The 24,983-nt window shown below is 44.4% G+C and overlaps 1 protein-coding gene across 6 annotated transcripts in view; it reads right to left on the bottom strand.

Moving 5' to 3' along the window:
* The window catches only part of sdk2b (sidekick cell adhesion molecule 2b), a 346,369-nt gene that overhangs the window by 2,276 nt on the left and 319,110 nt on the right, over window positions 1-24,983 (bottom strand). For 3 of the 6 annotated variants that reach the window (XM_028029735.1, XM_028029736.1, XM_028029737.1), the window contains exons 44-45: window positions 9,444-9,573; window positions 1,162-1,218 (exon numbers count right to left, since the gene is read on the bottom strand). In XM_028029735.1, coding sequence (XP_027885536.1) covers window positions 1,162-1,218; window positions 9,444-9,573 — 187 coding nt within the window. The remainder of the gene's footprint in view (window positions 1-1,161; window positions 1,219-9,443; window positions 9,574-24,983) is intronic. The other 3 variants (XM_028029738.1, XM_028029739.1, XM_028029740.1) reach the window with 1 other exon arrangement.

The raw sequence follows: 24,983 nt of genomic DNA, 5'->3' as shown, positions 1-24,983 counted from the left end.
TTTCCATTTAGTTAAAATAGCAAAACATGTATTATATGCAAATTCTTCACACATAGAGTGATAATATTTTAAGTTTCTTTCTGGTAACTTTGATCATTAAGACTTAAAGTTAGGACAAATCAAATTTCTGTTTCACTGGAAACTATAGTTTAGACAGAGTTGTCACCATACTGTAAAGAATGTTCAATTGACCATGCGGTGCATGCACCGCATGGTCAACAACACTGGCAGATGACATTTCTCCCCAAATCATCAATGACTGGAAAATTCACACTAAACCTCAAGGACTTGTATGCGTGATGGCTCTTGAAGAACTAGCTCTGGCTACAATCAACAACTCAGGAATATCCTCAACTTCCTAAAAGGGCTTTGCTTTACAATCCTCTGTAGGTCGTCCCTGTTGCGCCTTTCCCGACCACGTCATTTTCTTCATTTAAACTTCACATTAATTTCTTTGGCAACTTTTTGTGACTTATGTTCCTTGTGGAATAAATGTCAGTGGGAAAACTGTTACGTAATCAGTTCTCCCTGTGAAAGGCCATGACATACAACATTTGTCTGATGCGATGTTATAGATGTATTTATAAAAATGGTTTTGCTCAATAACTTTAGGCCATAATCATCAACTCAACAGAAATGTACCACTCTGTTTACAATAAATCTGTAAAATATGACTTTCTCTTTTTGATCTGAATAACTAATAATAATAAAAAAGAGTCTTCTAATTTATTGGGACGTACTTGCACATTACAACAACTTTCCTGTGTGATTCTGAGTCATCCCTTTCTAAACATCAAACACACATGCAAATGTGCCTAGGGAACAACACGACACAAGTACACATGGACAAAATGGTCAACAATAACCAAAAGCATGACTGCAAAAGACAGAAGCGTGCACAGTTAATAGACCATCAATACAAAATGGAGAAGGTCAGTTTGTCTAAAGGAGTAACCAATCAGTTGAGCGTTTAGGACAGAAGCTCTGCGTAGCCACACCTCACCAGAAAGAAACATGTTTTGCTGTTAAATGATGTAGAGCGCCACATTAAACCCACGATAAAAATGAGAGTCTGGGGTTAAGGAGTGGATGGAGGCCACTTTGGAGCCATTCACCTACACGGCTACAAACATTAAAAGCAGGCAGGTATGGGAACCTCACCAAATGCAGTGGAAGTGTATGTAGGCCACCTGTCCCATATGAAAACACCAGCGCCTCCTATGGGTGAACAAAACAATGGGTTTTACAGTACATCACCGTAACAGAATGGTTAAAATGGCCAAGTCATGATGATGATGACATCAAAGCAGAATACAGTACTGTACAAAAGTTATTTTCGTATCAACATGTTTTATTCAGCAAAATGGTTCAAGTGCTAAACTGTTGCTAAAACTTTGGTTGGTAAACGATCTGTGCATCCACCAACTTTAGCACCAAAACATGATGCAATCTTGAATTGCCAGAAGCTGTGAAATTAGTGAAAGAGACCAACAACAAATATTCTGAGTCACATGTTTAAATCATTTGAGCTACTGGTCCAAATACTTTAAGATAATGTCAGTTTGAGATATTCTAATAGTATTAGTATTAATAGTTGGAATATATATTCCAACTATTGCTTGTAAATCTAGTTAGTAGTGATTTGCATAACTCCTGTTTAGGACTATATTTTTTTAAATGCAATGTCATAGAGTTATTTAGTTACTAATGCTTTTTTTTGCTAAGTTTGTAAATGGCTTTTGAAGCCCAGTTTATAAGCACCATTGGGTCTTTTTAATATCACAAACTTGTATTTATATCATACTTAAAATGGTTTACATAACTCCAGTTGTGGCAAAGGACCACATCCAGCTACTTTCATAAAATGTTTTTAGCTGAATTTATAAATATTCAGTACTTTTATTTGCTTTTATTTTACCATTTGCGTTCATTCTAACTAACCACTCACCACTAGCCATTCTCATCACTCTGTGTCTACAAATCCTATTTAAAATGGTTTACATAACTGAGATTTATGGATCTGTGTTATTTATTTAGAGCAATGAACAAAATACAGATAACTTTATAGTAGCACTTTCAGCTCTATTCATAAATACAATTCAAAGTGAATTCTATAGATACTGGTTTGCATAACTCCAGCCTATGTATGCATTATCTGCATTTTATATATCATAAATATTGAACACTGATTGATTTTTAAAACATTTTTATAAATTAAACTGGTAACTGGGACATCTGTTTGCATGTAAAGTGAGACTTAGATTACATTTTGATAAAAATACCTCCAGCAGTTTAATCCTCTGATAAAGCCAATATACATCAGAAACAGAGGATTAAAGATCTGTTGGATGAATTGTTTTAAATCACTTAAAACAATTGCTCCAAGGTGGAAAACAGGCTCTTAACCAGCTCCAACACTTACTCTGATTTAGCTGTCGACCTGTTTTTAGTGGAAAAAACACTGTAGGAAATTACTAAAAAACCTATTGGCACTAAAATCCTTTGTTAGGGTATAGTAGACTGACTGAAACAGGATATGTATCACATCTTTGTGTGATTTTTTTATGATTCTAAAGTACATCTTGCTGTAGAACTTATTTTCAGTCTTTGCATTTCTTTTATTTCAATACTCATAATTCCTCCAGTATTCTAATGACAACAATGTATAAAATGGTGGGACTTGCCAAAATGATGCCAAATACCTATTAGGAAAGCATTTTCAAAATGTTAACTAACAAGAAAAGAATTTGTGCTTTTTTCAAAAAGTCCCAATAATAAAATAAAGAAAAACTATTTGAAATGTTTGTGTTTTGTTGGGGTTTTTTCCAATTTGTGTGTTTTGTTAAGACACTGCCTTTTTTCCTTCACTGAAATATACTAAGAATGTGAAGGCCTGAAATGAAAATGAGAAAAAAAAGAAACATATTTCTAATTTAATTTTTGGCTAACTGTTTCTCCAGACCAATTTAATCAACTATTTGGAAATGTGGCTTCTTTGGAAGTAAAACCTACGGAAATGAGGGGTGGCACAAGGTCTTTTCACAGCTACATGCACAACCCCCACGCCTACCCACACACACACGCAAACCATTGGAGCTACTTAGTGTGAATTCTGTGAAAAGCAAACAAAAGGTGAAGACGGATAATGCATTCAAAAACACTGCCTGATTTCAGGTTTATTTGTGAGGTTAAAATGTAATTTTGTTATTTTTCAGTTGTAGTCTGACTTCGTTTCGCATAGCTAACACTCCAAAGTGCTCAAGGTTGGGCTGGAAAAACTATTGAATTCATGTCAAAAACCATTTTCATTTCGACAAAAAGTGGCATGACTGCCAAATACTCACTGAGGGTTGCTTGTGGTCATCTAAGTACCACAAACGTACTTCACCAATTGTGCCAGGCGGCATGTAATTAGTCATCGGGCCATAAGGAATGCATGGAAAAGTTGACTATGCCAAAATTCTGAACAATTTCCCCAGAGAAGCAGCTTCAGGCATGCATTAGATATATTTCAAAAGCAAAACAAAAAAGGGTTGTTCTGCTAAGGATGATGCCCTGCAGGGATAACATTGATAGTTGTAACCACTTCTGGGGTTGCTCTCTCAGACTTGCCTTTATGATCTTGTTCCATTCTGTCATACAGACACAACATATCTGGCATGAACTTGAAGCTCCGTACCTCTTCCTGAATATTGCAGAACACATATGTGATGCATATGGCCTTGGTCTCTGATATCCCCCAGCATGCTTTGCTCCTCACAGTATGACAGTTGGTTGTTTTTTTTCCAAGATGTGGGAAAAAGTTTAAATACTCAACAGAAATTCTGAATGGTTATTTAAAATGGAAAAATGAGCCTGCTTTAGATTTTGTCTCCAAACAAAGGAAACCATTTATGTTTATAGTTAATCAAAAGCAGACACTGTGCCACTTTGCTCTGACCAACTTCAACTTTAGTTACTTTTTAAGTGTTTTTCACCACAACAAAAACATTTGTTTGATGTAACATAATGGTTTTTGTTTGGCTGTCTTTTGATAATATCATTAAAGCTCAAAGGACACCAGATTTGAAAAGTGTTTCAGTTGAGATGACATAACAAAGTAATAAAGTTCTAAAAGTGGACCTGGCGGACCTGCAGTTGTGAATGCTGTTACTATTAAAATGTCCTACATAAAACATAATTGTTGGTTTATCACTTTTATTAATAACTCACTTATCAACTGAGGAACTTAAAGAAATTATACTAACGATTTGCCTCTGGAGCGTTGCGGCTGGAGACAAGGCTCTTTATCCCAGCTCATTACAAGCCAATTACTGCGGCTGAATGCTGTGCAAGAAGTAGACTATAGGCATGAAATGCAGCATTGCACCTTAGCCTCAGGGGACCAACCATCATATTTAAGCAATGAAATGCCTCAAATAGATACATAGCAGGCCGCTGAAGTTAATTATTTAAGTTTTTATTTTTTTCATCATTTTGATGCTAAATTAGGCAGGGAAAGAGATTAAGAAATCTACACAATTATCTTGTGAAACCACTTGACAGCAGTTTATTTATGATCAGCATGATAAAGATGTTGTAGGTCTTTGTTTATCAAGGCTAAAATTAGGAAGCTGGAAAAAACGTCAGAGAAAAAATAGGACAGTAGACAAGCATTTTGTTTTTGCTGGAGAAGATGTGTGTCATCAGCTTCTGAGTATTGTTTAAAAAAGATTCCTATCTCAAAGACCTCTGATCTTTGACCTCAGCCTGCTGAGGAATTACAACACCTTGTGTCAGTGTTTAAACTCCTTCTCACATAGCAAATGCAAACATAGTGTTATTTTAATGGCATTTTAAGTGACGTTGCTGGGTTGCAAGTACAGACGGGTAGAGATGGTGCCATTTTTGTCTGTCTGGAAGAGGTCACATCGTTATAAAATGTTATTGAAATTCAAAAAGGTCATGATGCAGTGCTGAAACATAAGTTTCAAAACCACAGCATCACAGATTCTCCACTGTATTAGAAGCAGCTATGAGAAGTTTTTTTTCTCATAAAATTAGCTGGAGAGATAATTGCTTAAAAGCAGAATCTTAGTTTCATCTGGGTAGACTCCCAGCAGCAGTTAGCAAATGCCATACATTTATGCTTGTGATAGTACAGGATTGTCATTTTCCTGGCATCATTCCTCAACAACTGGCTGAAGCCGTCGTCCAAGCTCATTCATCACACTTTTAGTTGTTAAAAACTAATTATTACTCTCTTCATGTGTATTTATTTTCTGGAAGCCAGTTCCTAACTTAGAGAGATCAACTCTCACCTGCCTTACTTAATGTTCTGCTTATATCATATTTTTAGCACAGGGAGACTACATATGACATGTTTATAGACTTTCTGACATAAAAAAAATGTCTGCATCAATAAAATATACTTAATTTAACAGTGATTTTTCTCATGTTACCAACGTGGCATTTTTTCACCATCAGAACAGAAAAAATGCCACGTAAGTGAAAAAATGCTATAGTACTAAAATAATATTTTATATCAAGACTTGGTTTCACCCAACCTTAAGAACATATTTATTTGCTTGTTTAATTAAATTCCCATGCCCATTTCTAATGAATGCATTCATTAATTTGTTAATTTACTTGTTGGTTTATTTGTAGTTTGCTTCATTTTGTAAACTACAAATCCCACTACTCGTTATCTCAGTTGGCCACAGGGACAACCTTGGAAAATGATTATAAAATAATTTTATTTACTCTATGAAATTATTTTTTTGCTTATGTTTCTAATCAAATATGTTTATAAATTTCCCAGACTCTTTAATCAATTATTCATTTGTTCGCTTGTTTGTATCTTATCATGTTAATTTGTGTGTTTTTGCATCTTTATACATAATTAATTGTGTTTTTAAATCTGACATGTTCAACATGTTTGTTTTTACATCTCCCAGACTTATCTTTTAATTCTTGTTTATTTTATTTTATGTACTTAACTATATCCTCCGAGCTTTCCTTATTTGCATAAGACATAATACCTTGAACTACATTAGGTTGCACATTCCTCAACAAAGCAATGACAAACTTGCCGCCATAATGGATCTAGTCCAAACTATTCATCAGAACAATTAATATCACTGGGATTTGAGACTTTGTGGAGCATTAGTGGTGCCCCAGACAGTCTGACTTGCTTTATTAAGTGTAATAGAAGCATGCGGGTTCATTCAGGCTTCTCCATTAAAATTTTATTCATCTGTAATTAAAGCAATGATGGGCAAATATGTCATCCACAAACCCTCTATAAAAACCAGCTGTTTCAAATCCCCTAAAAAACATGTGTAATGGTTACCTCCTATGGCACAAAACTATTAATAAGACAAAGCCTAATTTAGGAGGAGTTGTACTTTTGGTTCATTTTGGGCCGTAACATTATCCAGGAAACTGTCAAAGCCAAATGGCTGCAAGGATTATTCCCTGCTGAGCCTCAACCAATAAAACTGCAGTGTCCAGTGAGACAGAGAGTCATGGTTTGGCAGAGGAGGACAGATGGAGGCAGAAAGGGAACGAGAGGGTATGAGAGAAAGCAGACACTTTCATTTCTCTCCTGTGGAATGCTGCTCAGCAGAGAGCCTAATCTACACTCCATCTCTGACTCACAGATGAGATCATCTGTCTTCGACTGGTTTCAGCTTTAAATGACACACAAAAAAACACTTCGCCACAGGGACAACCTTGGAAAATGAGAAAGGCTGTTCTATAAAAAAAAAAGTCAATAGGCCTGTACCTGCAGGCTGGCAGAACAGTAATGGCAGCATTGTTGCCCTGCCAAGTAAATGTTGGCTTCTTCCAAATCTCCTAGTGACGAGCAGTACAATAGTCAACTTATGCCTGTTAAGGAAGGCCCTGGGGATTAAAGAGCAGACGCAGCACGGTGTCTCACAGATAGCTTAGCGGTATCTGCTGAATATAACTTCAAAGAGCATTCCTAGACGTCCAAAGCTCTAGCGGGTGCTGATATAGACCCTGTGAGGGGTACAGCAGCGGAGCCCCCGGGGTGACAGGAAGGCCTCTGGATGTTTCAGTCTGTCAAAAACAAACATCAGCTTATTCATTGTGGAGCAAGCCACCTTATGGATCTTGTCATCTTGGGCTGAAGGGAATGCATTTGACAAAAATCAAGTGCAAATTCTGGGTATGTCAGGTAGGTGATGAAATATCCGAAATACCCATTTGAGGGAATGTCACAGTAATATGAAAGGTCCTGTCTGTAGCAATTCATTGCAAAGAGATTTTCATTTGATCTGGAAATAGGACTTGGGTCCCGATAAGGCCGAGCGAGGAGAGACGTCTGGCTGCGGAATTCACATCAGAGACGTACGAGAGGCGTTCAACAATAATTCGAGTCAAGAATTCTCTCAAAGAAGGTGAAAATGAATCAGGTTGTTTGTGTTCCTTACTAAGACTTGTTACGCCTTTCCAATGTCATGTTGTTTTACTTTTATTTGTCAAGTTAAAAGCTCAAACCTTAATCTATTTCACTTAGAATTTATGTGATAAAACAATACAAAGCAATATGTAATTGAGAGAGCACATTAATGCACTGCTTAAGCATTTTTTGCAAATTAAAAATCTGAAAAAGGGTGATGCGTCTTTGTATTCAGGCCCCTTTACTCTTGATACTCGTGAATAAAATTCTGTTTAACAAAACGCCTTCAGCAGTCATCTAATTACCCCCTGAGGGACAAGCCAGGTCTTACGGGTTTGCTAGAAAACATTAGTGAACAAATATTAGAGAACAGGCTGCTTCATTAGGATTAAAAGACACAACCGGCAAGGACACCAAGATACGACAGCCCACCTAAACTGACTGGTTGGGTAAGGAGGGCAATAATCGGAAAAGCCACCTTGAGGACAGTTATCATACCGTAAGAGCTGCAAAAATCCTTAGCTCAGGTAGAAGAATTTGTCTACATGACAACTTATTCATGCAGCTCATAAATCTGACCTTGATAGCAAAAAATAAAGCGATTTTTGAGGGATAAAAAATCTGTGTGTGTTTTTCTTGAGTTATATAGAAGAAAAAAGAAGTTCTGGTCAAGTTAGATAAAAACAGAGGGCTTTGGTAAATGCTATACGAAAACCAAACATAACATATCACCCTGAATAAAAACCTGCACAGTGACACCAGAAAGTGGCAGTATTATGCTGATGGGGGATTGTCTTCAGCAGGACAGGAAGCTGGTCATAGCCTCTCACAGTGATACACTCTTAGAGGCTGCAAAAGACTTGAAGCTGAGAACAAGAGTTCGCCTACCAGCAGGATAACGTTTAGTCAGAGCAACAAATGAATAGTTTAGATCAAATCAAATTTATACAATAAATACAGTCAAAGTCTACAATTGAATTAAAATGAGAGAGAGCTGGAACCCTTGAAAATTAATGTTCACAGGCGCTCCCCGCTCAATGCGACAGATTTTGAGTGATTTTGCAAAGATAAATCGGCAAACAATTTAGTTGCTGGTAGAGCCATACCCATAAATATTATTCAGTTGTAATTGCAACAAACTGTGTTTTCATAAATATTCAAGGGAGTTAGTTACAAATGCATATTAATAATCAATCCACACTCCATAAACTACAATGAAGGTTAAGGATGTAATCTGACAAAAAAGTTATGCATTATGAATACTTTTTTCCAGATACTGTAAATATACAGAAAAGCAAAGATGCATAAAAATTTCAGGGGGAAAAAATTGTCTTGGTTTAATGAAGGTAAAAAGTAGAAAGTAGCTTGACTGACATTCTGATCAATAAAGAAACAGAGAGAAAAGCAGAGCTTATTGATTTTAATCTCTTACTGGGAAAAAGGCACTTTGGGATGAAGCAAAGGCGACAATTCAGACAAACCACCATTAATTGGTAGTGATCCTTCTACCTTCTGGAATTTAAATAAATTGAAAACGATGGGTGTTTTCCAGTGAGATCACACTGAGCTGACAAAATGAAAAGGAAAGTTGGACGGTTTGTGTGACTGGAGCTGAAACCTTAAACACAACTGGAGCGTTTTTGTTTTTTACCCCAGTGGCTTATGTAACAGGAGCGGTGCTTGAATACAGCCTGGATCACAGGTGGACATTTACTGAGTGACATTGTCCACAAAACTAAAAACTGCTTAGCAGCCAGTGAGCAAAGTCATTAATCTCACATCTCTGTCTGCATTTGCCACAGCTACGACTTATAACTTAGATGAGTGACACAAACACAATAGGGACAGACAGAATATGCAGCACTGCTGACAACGTGAGGCTGAATTCAGGAGGAATTCAGAGAGATGACAGTGTGCACACACACCCCATACACGCACACACACACACAGGCACACAAATGAGACAAATGCTGCTTTATGTAGACAGGATAGAGATCAGAGAAGATGTGAGATAAACAAAGCAGTGCCACTGCACCTGTGAGTCAGAGATTTCAGAGGGTTTTTCAGTCAGGCTGGTGCTCTCCGCAGGGATCAGGTCATTGTATTTGGTGCTCACATCCTCGTCCGAATAGTGGAGACTGCCTGGACTGGGCCTGGGTGGAGACCTGAACAAGAGACAAAGAAAATGATTGGGTCAACGTCTAATGCGGGCTCTATTGAATGTCAAAATCTGAAGAATTACGAATGATTGCTTACGTTTGGCCACATTTTCCTACTCTTTTGTGTGTCTCAAGCAAGGTAAGTTGAATGTTTCTTAATTTACTTTGTTTTAGTACATTGATTGGTTCTTGGGTATGCAAGAAGCTGTGCGCGGTATTTCAAACTGTAACTTTTATTCTGTTTGTGAATCCTTTACTTGCCCTCTATAGTGCTTGTTCAAGTTTCTTGTAAATTGAATCATTTACAGACCCATTGCCCAAGACACTCTTGAAAATGAGTTTTAATCTCAATGAGTTTTTCACTTAATAGTTAAAAAAGGTTACAAAACAAACTAACAGACAGATATATGGGAACAACAGGATGAGAATACATTCTGATTGTTGTTGACATCTGGATCAGTGGCTGAACCCAAAAAGTTAAGGAGCCATGTAAAGCAGGGTGAGTGAACTGTGTAGTTATGGTTTTATGAAAGAGTCAACATTGGTCAATAATTAAACAAAATTCCTGTTTCAGTTTGACAAAAGTGATTTAGGGGAAACAGCAAACATGTGAAATAAGGTGGCCTGATAAGACCAGACAAAAACTGAATTTCCTGACTTGCATGTAAAACGCTACGTATGGTGAAAAACTGACACCCTTAACCTTGAAAGCTGGCGCTGGCAGCATTAGGAAGTGAATTTTACATTACTGTCAAAACTGATTAAATAACATCCAAATATGGGTGTTTTACTTTTACTTTCATTTTAAATTCATGTAAATTTATAAAAAAAAACAAAAAAACTCTAGATTACAAGCAAGCGCAGATCCCTTAAGGTTCTCCCCCCCCCAATTCTCATTACTTTCCAGTAGTGTCGCTCCCCTCTTTTCTGTTTCCAAGTGTGTCCATCTGTGTGTAAATGTGCATGTGCGAGAATGCGAGCACGCATGCGTATGTGTTGTGCCTGATGAGCATCATGAGACGGTCATGAGATTCCTGCTTCCAGCCGGAGTCTTCTGGAATGAATAAATCCCTGATTCAGCCCTCTCTCCGTGGGCTGTGGAATGTCAAACCACTCGGCTCTTGTGACTAAATTATAAACAGATCTCTTGCTGGGGTCATCGAATGAAGAGCAGTCATAGGCTCTCCTCCAGCAAATGCTATCGCAGCCGACACGAACGACGCCCCGGATTAAAGTGTCAGTGGCACGCTGTGCTGATCAAATGTGTCGCTCGGATCTGAGCTTCATGTGATTGAGCAAAGAGGAAATGTTGAACTAGGCCTGGAAGGAGGAGTGAGGAAAAAAAAAAGATCTGTAGAGAAATATTTAGAGAAATGGCAAAGTCTTGTCAGGGTTTTCTCTTTTTTTAAGTAAACTGAAAAGGAAATCTTCTGGTATCAAATCTTCTCCTTACTTTCCCCTGTCACTGCTGCTGCTAAACAAACAGCCATCTGTTTCTGCTGATTGGTGCTGGTTTGGCTGAGACCGCTGGGACATTCTGACTGCTGTTGACTTTCCAGGCCGCAGGGTCGACCGCCAGTTGCTGCCCCTGGAGCCACAGCAGCGCACACATCCATTTGATGCATCCAGGATGAATTTGCATAAGCGTTTTCTAAATTAATGCATGTGGAAAGTATTTCGAAAATGTGCTGTGGGTAAAATTCCAGAAGTCTTTTTATGGTGGTGGCACAAAAACCAGAAAACGATGACACATACATCTGCACACTGTCCGTTATCCTGCAATAGCTAGCCCCGCCCACTTCATCACAACCCTCCGGGACTGACTACTGACCAGTTCTCTGTCTAACAGGTCCGGAAAATCTCTAAGACCTGGGTATTACCCTAAAAGAGATCTATAAGAGATAATCTATTTAAACTGGTGTCAAAAGCGATTCGTCTAGCTCTAACTACCTCCAATCCAGAAGTTACGACCCTTTTCAGTTAAGAAACAGTCAGCTGAGTAGCCCTCACAGCTGCGTAATTCCAATAACCACTCCTGTTAACGGTAGCTCGCTTTCTAAAATATAACTTGCTCTTGGAACCGGCTAGATTAAATTTAGTGACTTGGATGTAAGTCCCTGGGTCATTATTTTACTCTCACCAAAGGAAATTATGAAGCCTCCTTTTCACTAGAACCATGTACCTTAGTTTTACCTTTATTAAAAGAACAGAAAAATGATTAAATGACTCAATTAATTCCAATGTCCACCAACTTCATTAGAATTTTAGAGTAAGAATTTATTAAGCAAGCTTAAGCAGGGGTATGTGACATACAAATCAATAATCAATTGTATACAAGTCAAGAGCAGTGTAATAAGATCAACATGTATAATCATACCCTCCTGTCTCTTTCCCTAACCTATGTCGCAGATTCTGAGATAGCTTTTTAGGAAGCGAATTCTACTCATACCCAGTTGGTGGTGGATCTTTGGCAACAGGAACGTCCGAGAACCTTGGTCTGAGTCTTTATCCTTTGTGTGAAAAAAATCCTCTTTAGAATGGAAGCAAAGTAGAGAGGGTTCAATTGCTTTTGAAAACCCAACTCTTTTATCCCTCCGGGACCTTTGTCCTTTCTCCAAGTCTGTTGCAATGTTTGGGTTGAGGTAAGACCGACGATCGAATCAGGAACCCGGGTTGGACGATTGGAACTTGTCTCCCTTTGGCGGCAAGAAGCTTCAGCTTTCCCCGTGGCTCCAGGGTGTGGTCTGCTGTTGTTTCCTCGATCTGCTTCTTCGTGTTAGCTCTACTTCAGTGCCGCAGACAAAGAACAAGAACTTCTCCTTTTCCGTCTGCTTATATACAGTTCTCTGCCATATATGTGTATGGGGAGTGTTAGTTTACGTGGTTTCGGCCCCTCCTGTCTGCTGGCTGGGATGGAAAGTACCGTCCTTTCCTCAGCGTTGTTCTTAGCCAACCATACCGCCCCACCCATCCTGTGCGTCTGGCCATCTGTTCAGAACTGCTTGCGACAGCAGGAACTCACAAGTTCCCCTTCTCCTATTTCTCCTATCCTTTCTACATTAAAAACTATGTGCTTTACTCTGATTAACTTTCAAACACAGTCAAATATTAAAAACTTATGTGCTGATTTCCTTTAAGCATTAATCATGAGCATTAATCATCTCTTTCACTTATTATAAATCATCAAACCTTAATCATTTCATTGTTGTCATGTTATTACAGATCATGATTCGTACACTTCAGAATCATTCAGTGATTACTTACATACAGTCATTTTACCTATTGTATTCATCCATGTTCAACTGAATCATTATCAAAACACTCAATCATTATAAATCAAAACACAAGATTGCTTTATTTCCTTCAGGCCTTCATGCACCTTTTTCTGTGTGTACCTGGATAGATCTCAACCTCATACCAGTTTTCTTGACACCCCCTCCTTGAGATCGGACGGTGCATCGCAGAAAACACAAAGTCCTAAGTCAAAAAAGGTCAAGTCCATCACCGCAATCCGCAGTCAAGATGTCTTGTTCGTAGCAGGCAACCGGAGATGATGATGGAGTCCAGGTATCCACAACCTCATACTCCGTCAGATTGGACGGCGGAGAAATCCAGCACTCGGCGTCCAACTGTGGAGGAAGTGGAGATCCTGCTGATCCGGGAGGGCTAATGTCCTCCAGGGAAGATTGCAGAAGCGAAGACAGATCCATCTCAGGGTCTGGCAGTGTCGGTGGGTTGTCACAGAATCCCTCCAACTCAGTCAGCAGATCCTGAAAATCCAAATCGGTTGAAGGCGGATCCGGTGAAGGAGATGACACGAAGAGGGTGTCTTCTGTCTGGCACGCTTGGTGAGATGAACTGAGAATCTCAGTTTGGGTACCTTTTATGTGAGGCGCACTGCTGGTTTGGCATCCGACATCGATAAACATATCCGGCGACACGGGACACGCTGGTGGAAGGTACTCGCCCACTGCCACAACTCGTCCATCGAGAAGGTGTAGAGTTGGCAGGCATTGTCGAGTAAGCTGGTGCTCCCATAATTTCTGGATCACGGGCAGCAGGAGTCCCGTGTGCATTGGAGATGTTATAAGGTCGTCGTCTTCTTGGCCAAAGGCAGAGGTCCACACTATTTTGTGCACCCGTTCCAGGGATCGAGATGTGGAGGCCGCTATGTAAGGCAAATCTCCTTGCCCTGTGGCGCAGAGAATTGCCGTTACATCAGTGATACGGCTGCTCACGCAACGGTGACACCAGCGGGAGGACGATGCAACCCATATGAATCCATAGGACTCTGCGGCGATCCCACATCCCACACAGCAGGTTGGTGCCTGAGAAGAAACAGCAACCTAGGTAACTTCACGATTAGGGGTTTCGGATTAACAATAACACAACAAATATGCAAAAGCGAAAGCGGAGAGTGTAGCTGGTTTAAGCTCGTGTGCCTGCTTGGGCTGCCAGCCAGGGAGAATTAATCACAGGAACCGGAATGTCATGATCTGGAGCTGGTTCGCCCCTATCATAGACACGAGCGGAATCATGGAATATTGCAGCATAGGTCATCATCCATACAACGATGGCTAGGTCTGAGGTTTCCTGAAGCCAGTAGAGGACCACCAAGATCCCCCAAACCGTTGCCCAGAGAGCCAGAACTATCCACTTTTGCAGCCATATGCGCCTGCCCCGACCTTTGATGGACAAGGCTTGGCGCGCTAAGTAGACGAGGATAGATACTGCGAAGAGCCCTTCTAGAATAGCTGTGAGGATCTTAAGTGGGGCGGTTCGAGTGGCTTGACGACCCCCAAAGACCAACTCCAGTATCAGGGCTGTGGTGTCGGTGACGAGCCATAGGCAGACCACAACGCCCCTGCGCCAGTTGATGCGGGTACGGCCCATCAGGTAACAAGCGAAGAGGGATGAAGCTAACCCCCATTTCTGGAGGATGATGGGTCGTAGGATAAGCTTCACATATCCTTGTAGCGCAACGAAGATCCTCATAGGATGTCCCCTGGGCCAGGAACCAGTGTGGCAGTAGAGTACCCAGGCCAGGGTAACCCCTAAGTGCTCAAGGGTACTCACTTGAATTGGAGCAAAAAGTGAGTTGGGGTTCGATGTGTTGGTCGAAGAGTTAGATTCCATGATGTCCGATGGTGGTTCTTTTTGGTTCCGGTGCTGTCGGCAGCGGCGGTGAAGGTTGAATGGCTCGTAGGCACACGAGAGCTCTCTCTTATGCAGAAGCAGGCTCCTCCTTCGGAGGGAGGGGCTGGTACTCCCTCTTTTTGCAACGACAAAGTGCTTTCAGCCACACCTCCAGGACGATTTTGCCAACGATTAAAGCCACGGCCACGCCCAGTAGGCCCAAGATGTATGGCCACAGCAGGCTGAGCATCTAGCAGCCACTGTCCGACGATGTGGAGGCCTCCCTCTACAATGTTAGCAACGCCTTCCACGACGTCGGTAAGGGTGGTCACGATAGCTGATCCCAACGTCTCGAACCAGTAACAATCATGTTGGTCAGACCCTTTTCCACATTTTTCCCAAATTTCCTTGGAGATTTCGCAGGTGAGATTGGAATACAAAAGGTTAGGCCCGACCCAAGCAAACCCTGGGTCTGTGTGCCCATCACACAGATTCTTGCGGAAAGCATGTCCTTCGGCGATGGCCACCAGGGGATTTGGGATGAACGGAACTGGGAGACCCAGAATGCTCTTGCGCTTCTGGAGATGGTATCCCAGAATTGCGTCGGTGCAGGTCCGTCCGTTCACTATGGCCCTCCGCCAAGTACCATTGATTTTGCGCCAAGTAACTTCAGAAGAGTGAGTGTCATACTCATCGGCATAATGTTGTTTGCAGTAGCTTTCCCAACCTCGGACCTCGTGGCAGGGTCTTCTGGCCAAACTGATGACACATTCAAGGACTTGTCGTGTGTTGTTTTTACAAGTCATGCGCCAGGGTCTCGGGTTGACGTAGTTTTCAGGTCTCCAAAAAATTCCAGGCCAAATCGCGCGGTCCTTAGAATAAACTGTGGCGAGGTACTGGTACTTGATCCAATAATTGGTGGACTCACTAAGACATGGTATAACCCAGGCTTGAAGTTCTTCCTGTTGGAGTCCCCACCATTCCCATTCGCAATCTCGATAATAATCCTCATAGCAGGCTTGTAGAGCCCATTTAGCGGTAGGAAGGGTTTCGGGATCAGGGCAGTGATACTTCCATACGGAAAATAAAGTATGGCTTTCTTGTAAGAGGTCACATCGTGGTGAAGATAGGGTGTTCCTCCAATAAGTATCGTTGAGGCTGTCAAAAATCCTCTTGGCGACACACTTATCAATCTTTGCAAAATCACCCTTAGGAGCATGAAGAAGATCTTCAGGAGTTGGAAGGCGTTGGGTACGCAAGTTGGCAATGTGTAGCTCCTCTAATCCAGCAGGAGAGCGAACCGCCCCCTCTGGGAAGTCTCCCACAAAGAACGTTTGGTCCGTTGCTATATATGTCCATGGGAATGTGTTATTCAGCCAGACTTCAATTTCTGTACGTACTGTGCGTACAGAATGCCATAAATCCGTCCAGTATTCTTCTACAGCTGTTACAATGTAATTTTGGCCCCTGCATTTGACGAACTTATTCCAGAGGCAGGCATTCAACCACCTAAAGTGGTGCGTATAACAATGTTGTTGGTCAGCTTGGTACATAAACCGTGTCGGACCTTGTCGAATCAGGAAAGCCGTAATATTAGCCAAACTATTGTTGGGGGGCGGCCTCGTGACCCAGTCACGAAAGTCGTTTCGGGAGGTTCTGTTGATCCGCGCTCGCTCTGTGATGTTGGCATCTTCTCTGCAATTTAGGTGATAGTCTCCCCAAAACTCCCCTCGTGGGAGCCAGGTTCGACAGCCTGAGGACCTGTGCGGGGCCGGGTATATAACTTCGGTATCCCAGTATCCCTGGTCCGGTAAAAGTAGTAGCGACCGACAGGCCATATTGCAATGCCATTGTGGAAAGCCTCGATCCGGATGAATCCAGTTGCATCTCACGGTCCGTCGCTCCTTGCGCTGTAGAACCCGTATCCAGCAGAGCGCTCCGGTGTCGAGGAAGTCATAGGCGTAGATCTCCCAAGTCCGATTCAAGAGGTCGTCTAGGGAGGAGTCGTTCAATTTGTAGGCTCGGCGTTCCACATACTTTTTGCCGTTGTCTTTGGCGAATAATCTGGTTCGATTCTGGGCAGAAGTTTCGTTGTCCCATGGCACAAAAATAGCCGTGGTGCTTGTATTCCAGCAGTTGAAGGTGGCATACTTGGAATGTCCATAAGTGACCTTTGTATGCGTAAGGTACCACGGTCCAACTCCGATGAAGTAGAAGATCGTAGCGAGAACAGCAGCAGCAAATAGCAAAGCAAGAAGCGTCAGCAGCCCTTTCAGGCAAAGGGATTTTCCTGTTATCGTAGTCGTTTTCCGTAGCAGAGGTTCGTTAGAGGTGTCCGAGTCGTCGTCAGTGTCAGAAGAGCTGTCCGAATCCGATGTTGAGTCCAGCCAACCCTGGTCTGTAGGCTTGCGCCTCATGCCGATAGCATCCATTCTGGCCAGATTAGTGATTCTCTGGGATCCGGTGCATCAGGCGTTGCACAAATTTTTCTCAAAGCCTTGATACAGCCTTGGTGAGCCGGGTTCTTTGCAACCCGTCTGGTGGCTCTTCTTTGTTGCAAGGCTGTAAATATAGGAGAGGGGTAGGGTAAGTCGGGCTCCAACCCCCTCCACACCCACTTCCAGTGGAACACCCTCCAATAGTGCGGCCGAGGAAACGGGCCTTGGGCGGTGCCGTTTTTCAACGCCTGGTCATACCAAGATTCGTGATTGTACCCTATTGGGGCGGGTACTGAGATGTAGGTGTACAAAGGTTGCCCATGCAAAGTTAGTCTGGTGCGGTACCCCCAGGTTGACGGGGTAAAAATCCTCTGGTGTGGTGGGTTGGGGTAGACCCTGTCTATTTCCAATTTCAATGGAAGCCTGGTGTTATTAAATGTATAACATTCTGGATTCATTTCCCTCTTTACTATGGTTTTTGCCATACTTGGTGATGTGGTCCAAATAATCATGTCATTAAGTGAAATTTCACAATACAGTCCTTGCAGTGGTTCAAGGTAATGGGGACCCCACCTTATCCGTAGTTCGATCCCCTGTACCCTGTGATACACTGTATTAAAAGTCCATGGCAGAGATCTTGGGCTCATAGGTGAAATTGATGCATAATGGACCGTGTTATTGGACCCTCGTCCTTGCCAAGCAGGCGGTGCGGTGGGGATGAATAAATGTGGCTTCGTTGGAGGGGGTGACGTGTACTCTTCACTTTCCCCCACCTGTTTGGTGTTCTGAAAATCAGTGGGTCGAAGATATATGAGGTACTTGAGAAAATATGCTTCGGTGAGCGGATTGGAAGGAGTGAAATCTTCTCGTGGCATATCCAGGAGAATAGAGGTAGTAGGGAGTCTCAGGAACGGACCTTTATCTGATAGTCCCGACGAGACTCCAGCTCCTACTTTGAACATTTTAGTTACAAAAACCTTTGTACCTGTCCGTCTTGTGGGTTTTGACTGACGTTGGGACTTGACGACTCGTTTTCCCCCTTCCGGTTTATCCGTTAGTCTTGGTTCTTCTTCCTCCATGGAAATGCTGAAGCGAGCTTCTGCCAGGCGTGGGTCTTGGGTTTCTTCTTAGGAGGCTCCGGTTCGGTGTAGGACACGGTGGCGTAATTCTGCTCGTCTGGCACCACTTTGATGGCTGCTCCGACGGAGTAGATTCCTTTAAAGGGGACGGTGATCATGCGCACTGACAGCTGAATCTGGCAGGAGGTGCTAGGATCGGAGGGCGTACCCGCTCTGTGGGCCACTCCTCCCGGGTGTTGCAATACTCCATCCCGAAACTGGGACTCCGCTGTTATCCAGTACAGGCAAGACTTTTCCTTAGGTCTTACCACATTGCTGCCCCACCCGTCCACCTCAGTGGTGTAGTAATACATATCTGAGCAGCGTACTCCATCTTCCCTTGGCACGTCCGGTAAATCCACCACAGGAATTGTGCAGTCATTGATGACTTCCAAAATCAGATGTGACCATGTGGTCAGCTCCCAGGGGCCTGTCCAACCCCCATTAATGGCTTGGTCTCTGGCATCATCTGGGAGTGCACTTAGCCCCTCAGCTGATGGTTGGTACGCGTGAGGACGATGTACCCGGAAGATCACAGGGGAGTGGCTGGTGTTCAATGGTGGAAATGACAGGGATGTTCCGGCAGCTTCATACGGCCAGGCAGCATGAACAGAATCCCACAGGACATCATGGGGCCCTTCTTCCCTCCTCCACACCCATGGATCCGCTTCTTCTGGGGTGTTTGGGGGAGCTGAAGGTCCTGGTAATATTATTGGTATGGGGCTCCCGTGATTTGGTTGTACTTGTCCATATGTTCTGTAATATCGCAGCGAGCTGTAAAACCTCGTCACCTGCCATCCCTCAGCCTGACCTGTCAAAGTCAGTTCTCCTCTCCCCAGCTGGTCTTCGCAAGTAGAACAGTGGTGGAGATCGTCCCCATCCCAGACGCAATAACAGCTTTTTGGTTCTTCATTCTGCCAGCTCCATTGGGTCTCCAACTGAAGTCGGGGCAGGTAACCTACCCGGCAGTTCCCACAGATGGTGTTGTTCAAAACCGTAACCGGAGAGACGCGGAGATGTTGTAGTATCTCTGCGGTGGCTCCTTGTTGCCTGGGTTTCTCACGGCCCGGTCCCTCCCAGGTGATGGGGAGCGGGTTGTTTACTAAACAAACCGGACAGCGACTTTTAGCTCTTGCCCATATCAGCATCTCTCGCTCCTCCGACAGGACTCCCTTTTTAGCCCAATCCAATTTCTTCAGGGCTCGTCCTGCCCAAATCCCTGAAGGTGTTCTTCTAATTATAACCACCCCTTTCACGGTGGCCAGTCCGATATAGGGTGGAATGGTACATGATTCACTGGCCATTTCACCGGCTTCTGTTTCACTTTAGTCAGGAACTGGCTTGAGCTGCTCAACTCCTTGAATCCCTTTTCTTTTCAGCAATACTGTGTTCCTATCCAGTACTTGCTTGACGATGTCAGTGGTCTCAAACTTGGGTTTTACTGCTGCATTTACAGGTTGCTCTCTTGCTTTGACCCACACGCGCTGTCCCTCTCGGAATGGCACTCTGGGCGTCGGCTTCTCCTTTTTGTCGCTGGAGCTCCGCCCCACTTCCTTCGTGGTGAACGGCCGTTGGTTGAGCTCCATTGCAGGGGCGGGCCTCTCGGCTCTGCTTCTGTCGTTCAGGGCCTGCCCTATTTCCACTGCCTGTGTGCTCCAACTGTTGGTGTTAGCATTTTTAGCTATCCAGCTTTTCACTAACCCTATGGCTCGTTCTACCACTCCGTTAGCTTGTGGGGTATAGGGTGGAGAGTAAACTCGCATTACTCCAAACTTTTGGCACCATTGGTCAACCTGTGAATTACGGAAATGAGTCCCATTATCCGTGCGCAGCTCTTTCGGGATTCCCAGGGCACTGCATACTTGTTCCAGCATGCCGACAACACTGTTGCCGTTTGCTTTCCTGGCTGCTTTTGTAGTTACAAACCCCGACATAGAATCCACCAGCACTAAGAGGTACTTCTCACCTCTTCTTCCTGTTATCCCCATGGGGCCTGCAACATCCATGCAGACTGAACCCCAGGGGACCGTGCTTTTGATGGATAACCCCTCCATCCGCTGCCCTCGGCGACCTGCGTTGTATTGTCCACATACTTCACAGTCCCTTAGCACGCGTTGGACTTGTTTCACCGGGATCCAAAGATCCTGCTCCTCCAGCTCCTTACGGGTAGGTCGTACGCCTGCATGTCCAAGGGCCTCATGCACGCTCCGCACGACCTCAACCACGTACTCTTCTGGGACCTCCCGTCCTCTGGGAGTGCTGTCCCACTTCTCGGTACCGACAAAAACGATCTTTCTTTGCTGGACATAACAGTCCACTTCATCATTCCCACGCCAATGAGCTCCCTCATGCGTGTGTGCTTTTTGATGCTCAACATCTATTTCCAGTTGTAGTTTTAGCTCAGCAATCTTTTTCCACAAGTCTCTGTGTGCCACTGGCTTGCCCTTCGCTGTCTCGAAACCATTTTCTTCCCAAATGGCCAAGTCTTCTCTAAGGGCTTGAGCGCAGTAGTAACTGTCGGTTACTAACCTGGCATTCTTGATTTTCCTTTTCACCAGCTCCAGCAATCCTTCCAGTACGGCCGTTACTTCTCCGGCTTGAGCACTACCGGGAGCTTTTCCTTTCTGACGGCATTTTTCCTTGCCGTCTTGCTTCAGAATAAATCCCCAGTATGCCGACTGGTCGGACCCCTTTCTGGATCCATCGGTGTAGATTGTCCATTCCGGTTGTTTTGGCTTCTCAGATGTCTCTGGCGGTTTCTTCTTACTGGTGGGTTGTGCTGGCCCAATCTCAAGCTCCGGGTCCAGCAGGATGTCTTCCCATCTTCCCCACCGTGTGTTAGTTGCTTTAGTACTTTCCACGGTACCTTTTCTTAGATACTTATGAACTTGGCTCTGTGTGATGACTTTAACTGGTTGTCCTTGTGCTAGATCCTTCAGCACACCCCAGTAACGAGCTAACACCGCTAGCTCTTTCTCCTCCTGCGGATATTTCCTCTCAACAGAAGTCAGGGTGTAACTCCACAGGGTAACCAAGCCTCCATTTTCATTACTCACTTTGATCATGGCATCGTCATTTTCACAGCTGATTTCTGCCACCAGTCTTTCTGACAAACTTCTTGGCTCCAGTCTCACAGCTGCTTGAATGGCTTTTCTCAAGTCTTCCAGGTTCTGTTGATTCGCTGCTATCCAAACCCAGGGTCTTTTTCCATCCTTCTCGTCCTCCTCACTCTTTCTCAGGCATTTGTACAAAGGCTTGGCATACTTCTGATAATTGGGTACGTGGTCCCGGACGTAGTTGCATAGTCCTAATATTTTCTGTAAGTCATTCTCTGACTGAGGTGGTTGAATGTTCGTCAGCTTTTCTCTGTACCCGTCTGAGAGTCCCAAGTCCGACGTGACTTGGAAACCCAGATAATTCACTTGGAACTGTCCAAATTGACATTTCTTGAGGTTTAGCTTCAAGCCTGCCTTGGTGAGGTTTTCTACCACTTTTTGTAGTCTTTGTAGGTGTTCTTCTTCTGTGTCATCAGCAATAAAGACATCATCAATGTACACAGTTGCACCTACGTCCCCCAGTACTTCCATCACTGCTGACTGGAACACGTTTGGGGAGTTCTTGTATCCCTGGGGTAACCTTTGCCACACATAGCTCTTGCCTTTGTGGGTGAATGCAGTTTTACCTTGCGATTGTCTGGCGAGGCGTAGAGAGAAAAATCCATTGGCTAGGTCGATGCATGACTTGAACTTCTTGACTCGAAGAGTTTTCAGCGCTCCTTGGGGATTGATTAGACTGGCTCGGTTTGCTATTGTTCTCCGATTCAGGGCCTTGAAGTTGATAACTGGTCTCCAACCCCCTCCAGCCGATTCAGGTTTCTTCACCGCCTGGATGGGGCTGTTGGTGATCGGGTTGAGCTCCTCTCTGATGATTTCCAGGGCGCTCAGCTCCTTCACTATCTTGTCCATCTCCTCGACTGCTCCCGGGTTCAGCGGGTACTGCCGGACAGGTGGATGAACCCCACCTTCGATGTGATGAACAAACTTTGGACCCAAATCCCCACAATCGTTCTTGAACCGTGCCACTTGAGCTGTAACGATGATCTCACGCAGCTTCTCTTTCCCGGCCGGGGAGAAGTCACTCTCTGCGAGCTTCTGTTCTGTCACCGTTGGTATGTCAATCGGTTTGTACCAGTCCTGCTGCCCGGATCCGGTTTGGGTCGGGCCGACTTTCACCAACCTTGCTTTCAAGCTCGTCAGCCTTCGCTCTAGTCGGCGATGTGTGCCTTTCTTTTTACTGAGTTCATCTAAGTCTTTTACTGTGAGTAGATTGTAAGGACCTTTCACCCACACTACTCCTTTCCATGTCCCGTACGGCATTTCTTCTATTTTTCCATTAGCAAACTGAACCTTCAGGTGTCCTGCTGTTTCTAGGTCTTTGCGGGTCATAGACACCTCCGCTCCGGTGTCCACCAGGTAGGGTACTCCCTCCACTTTGGCGTAGATTTCGTCCCCTTCCCAGTAGGCATTTTCTAAAATGACCCGCGACCTGGACGCCATTACTTTGGTGACCCTCCGGCCCCGGCTTTACGGGACTCACGGAGGGCCGTCCTTTGTTCTGGGCTCAATTTCCTATATTCCTCATCCGTCAGGAACTGACCTTTCCCTGGCTGATTTTGTGAAGCCGGCGGGTTGGTCGGTCTTCCTTTTGGTCCTGGTGGTTTCTGCTGGAACGGTCGGTTTTGGAAGTTGGATGGTGGTGCTCCCTGTTGAAACGGCCGGCCCTGGAAGTTGGGTGGCTGTGTGCCCTGCGGGAACGGCCTGTTCTGGAAGTTGGATGGCTGTCTGATGTTGACCCTTCCAGGTGGCTTGGCTGGTTGGCTAGCCTCCTTCTTCCTTTTGTCCTCGTAGTACTGCTGCTCCAGGTCGAATCCCTGCACTGCCACATCCATCTGGGCCACGGTTGTGCTTCTCACTGGTAGTTTCACAAACACAATTTCTCCTCTTCGTCCCTTTGTCACCTCACGCAGTACCTTCACATACCTCGCGGGAGAGACGGTTTGCTTTAGTGTGTGCCAAAGCGGTTCCAACCGGCTTCCTTTGTCCAGCCGTCCTCTAGCCCTCTTCACCTGGGACTCTTCGTCGTCCATGTCCTCCAACACCAATCTCTCATAGTTGCTCTGTGCTGACTCTGTTCCAACCATCGGGTCCGCAGTCACGCTGGTCAGCCACAACTTTTTGGCCCCTTCGTGGTTAGTGGTAGATAGCACAGTTGGCCAGACATCTTTCAAATACTCCTCATTATTTTCGTCTGCATTTTTACTCCGAATCACCAGCCTTAGATTCTTTAGTTCTGCGTATGCATCTTGTCCGGTAGTAGTGGCCGGTGGCTGGGCTGACACTCCTTGTGGTCCCCGCGGGATCTGTGGTCCTGGCTCTGAAGACGTCGCCTGAGGTTCCTCCTCATCAGCCGACACCTCGTCCAGCTTCTGTCGAGTCTCCCTGGAGTACTTGTAGGCCGCTTTCTTCAGTCGTCGCAGCATCACATCATACATAATTCCCATGTATGCGTTCCTGAAGTTGGTGGTCAGGGAATAGTGTGCTGTCAGGGTAGAGCAGGATGGTGTCATCAGGATGTTAGCCCACTCCCCGACTGTCGCTTCTACCTCGAGCAGCACCTTGTCTCCCAGCCTGCTGGCCCATCCTGCTGGAATCTGGTACTCTGTCTGACCGACCTCTGGTACATACGTACGCCGTCCATCTTTAGCCTGTACAGGGCCCCAGGTCACGTCTCTCGCCAGTCTCTCAGAAGAACCCTCGATGTCAAAGGTTTCTATTTCTTTCTTCTTTCCTCGGTGCTGTCCTGTTCGGAGTGTCTTATGCCCTGTCGGTGGTTGCTTTGGGTCGGAGAAGAGGCTGTCGTGTTCACTCTCTTCTTCTTCTTCTTCAGAATGTTCGATCTCCTGTTGCTCTTCTCCTTTCTCCGAGTCGCTGATGTCCTCATACTGTTGTTGTCTAAGAGGTTCCCTCCTGGGGGAGTTTAGCGGTTGAATCTTGGCTGGTTTCATCGGTCCTACTTCTCTCTGGACCGTCAGCTGCTCATTCTTGACTCTGTCCGTGTTGGGTTGCCTCAGTTCACTGCTGCTTCCCTCGAATGAGAATTCTTTGACATATCTTGCGGCCTGGGACTCTGGCCCGACTGGTGCTTCCCTTAACTTTATCCTGAGTGGCTCCATAACCTTGGCCGTGCCGGTCTGGGTGGTGTTTGAAACTCCACTCTGGGGTATTTTTAAGGGATATTTCTTGATCTCCTTTGCTGGGTGGCTGATGCGGCATTGTTCCTCCATTTCAGTTGCCATTCGTACACCTTGCTCCGTACGGAGTCGATGCATACGGGGGTCAACCACCACCACCACCTCTTTGAACACAAAGAAATGACTGTTGGTCTTGGCTATGTTCACCACTCCGTTCTCTGTGACCGCCCTGGCGGTATCCCCGGGCAAATCTGCCGATCTTAGTCCCTGCACGCTCACCATCACCCTTCTCATGTTTTCGTTGCTGGCGGTCACCAGGCCCCTTTCGAGTCCATGCCACATCTTCTTCCGATACTCCTCCAGACTCTCTCCTTTCTTGTAAACATCAATTGGGACCAGGATTACGGCACCATAAGGGAGACTGTAGCCCTTCATCATCACTACGTCTCCTCTAGTCTCTTCACTACAAGAAGC

The sequence above is a fragment of the Xiphophorus couchianus genome, chromosome 10 (assembly GCF_001444195.1).
Source record: "Xiphophorus couchianus chromosome 10, X_couchianus-1.0, whole genome shotgun sequence".
Classification (NCBI taxonomy): Eukaryota; Metazoa; Chordata; class Actinopteri; order Cyprinodontiformes; family Poeciliidae; genus Xiphophorus; species Xiphophorus couchianus.
The sequence above is the reverse complement of the archived record's forward strand: the minus strand, read 5'-3'. Positions and strand labels throughout refer to the sequence as shown.